The sequence below is a fragment of the Emiliania huxleyi genome (assembly GCF_000372725.1).
Source record: "Emiliania huxleyi CCMP1516 unplaced genomic scaffold EMIHUscaffold_474, whole genome shotgun sequence".
Classification (NCBI taxonomy): Eukaryota; Haptophyta; order Isochrysidales; family Noelaerhabdaceae; genus Emiliania; species Emiliania huxleyi.
This window is the reverse complement of record NW_005198433.1, coordinates 9,065-10,728: the sequence shown is the minus strand read 5'-3', so window position 1 is coordinate 10,728 and position 1,664 is coordinate 9,065. Positions and strand designations below refer to the sequence as shown.

Sequence of the window (1,664 nt, the reverse complement as noted above, 5' to 3'; positions counted from 1 at the left end):
GGCAGGTGCAAGAACCACAAGTGCTGGCGCGAGGCGATTCGGTTCGTCGCAGTCAGCCAGGAGGGGGCTGGCGCCTTCCTGAATGCGATCCCCATGCGGGATGATATGAAGATGGAGACGTGGGCGATGCGCATTACAGTTCAGCGCCGCCTCGGCCTCCCGCTCGATGTTGCCTGCCAGGCGGTGGAGGCGGGCAAGAAGGCGCCAAACGGCAAGCCGCACGATGATGCCATGCGTGACCTAGTAGTGTCCCCAGCTATGGGCGTGTCCACGTTGGAGCCAGGTGTGGTGTGGACGCGAGAATAGCTCCGCCGTTCATGGAGGCAACCGATGCGAGTCGACTGGTGTGTGTCGTCGTGGTTTCGTATCAAGAATTCTCTCTCTCTCTCCCAAGGGAGGGATGGGAGGACGGTACGCCGCCACCACACAGGGATTTTAGGGGAGAAGTGTGGTGTTAGCCGTCGCCCACCCTCGGGCGTCTACCACTTCCTATCTCTCTCCGCAGTTTATCACCAATTCTTATTTTTTGTTGTATGAGGGAGTTAGGTCTAAAATTCTTATTTTTAGGCATTTGAGACGACGCTCTGTCAGTCTCTCAGTCCGAGCCGGCCGCGACTCGCGATCGCGCGGTTCGCCCACGAGAATGCCCTGCAACGACATCCTACCAGGCGCCGAGAATGCGCGTTGTCCGCCACGCCGAGGCGGTAAGGACGTCCGGCGGGCGCGCTCGGCGCTGGTCCTCTACACCGAGGCCTCGCGGGAGCGGCTGCGGGCGGCCAACCCGCATGCCAAGTACGCCGAAGTGACTCGCCTCGCGTCCGCCGAGTGGAAGGCGCTGGGCCTGAGCGCGCGGGCCGACTGGGAAAAGGTGGGTCTCCAGCCCGGCTGGCGCACGGGCCATGCCAGCACACTGCGCCGCACCCAGCCCTCGGCGGAACCCCCCGCGCAGGCGGCGGTGGACGACAAGCTGCGGTTCGAGCGCGAGAGGGCGGCGGCGGACGCCGCGGCCGGCGGCGCGGCCGGCGGCGCGGCCGGCAGCGCTGCTGCAGGCGGGCCGGTGACCGGATTAGCCAGCAGCATTCTGAGCGGGCAGTTGCCAGTCGGGCCGGGCTCGCCGATGCTGCGGAGCGGCGGCGGCGGCGCTGGGCTGCAGCCGCCGTCGTCGGGCGCGCGCCGAACCCAGCGGCGCATCGTGGTGAGCAGCAGCGACGACGACTCGAGCGACGAGGATGCCGCCGGCGGTCGGGAGCCCTGCGGGAGCGAGGGTGCGCATATGCACACACTTCTACACACACGCATATGTCTGTGCGCACCATTCTTCCCTCTCCCTTCTGCCCTCTCCCCTTTCTCCTCTCCCTGCCGCGTCCACTTCACCACCCCCACCCCCCCGCTGACACGAGCGCGGCGCATGCGGCATGGCCGCGGCAAAGTGTGCAGCACATGCGGCATGGCCGCGGCAAAGTGTGCAGCACATGCGGCATGGCCGCGGCAAAGTGTGCGACACGCGGGAGCCGACCACGGCGCCCACGTCCACGTCCAACGCCCGGCAGGCGCCGAGGAGGCCTCCCCGCCGGCCGCCGCGCTCGCGCCGAGTGGCGGGGATGACGGGAGGGGGGCGGGAAAGGAGGAGGAGGAGGAGAAGGCGCCGCAGCAGGAGGAGGAGA

The 1,664-nt window shown here is 67.6% G+C and overlaps 1 protein-coding gene across 1 annotated transcript in view; it reads left to right on the top strand.

Moving 5' to 3' along the window:
• Window positions 1-643: 643 nt before the first annotated feature.
• The window catches only part of EMIHUDRAFT_119323 (hypothetical protein), a gene marked incomplete at both ends in the record, with an annotated part of 6,081 nt that continues 5,060 nt past the window's right edge, over window positions 644-1,664 (top strand). The window contains 2 exons of the mRNA XM_005767915.1: window positions 644-868; window positions 950-1,195. Coding sequence (XP_005767972.1) covers window positions 644-868; window positions 950-1,195 — 471 coding nt within the window. The remainder of the gene's footprint in view (window positions 869-949; window positions 1,196-1,664) is intronic.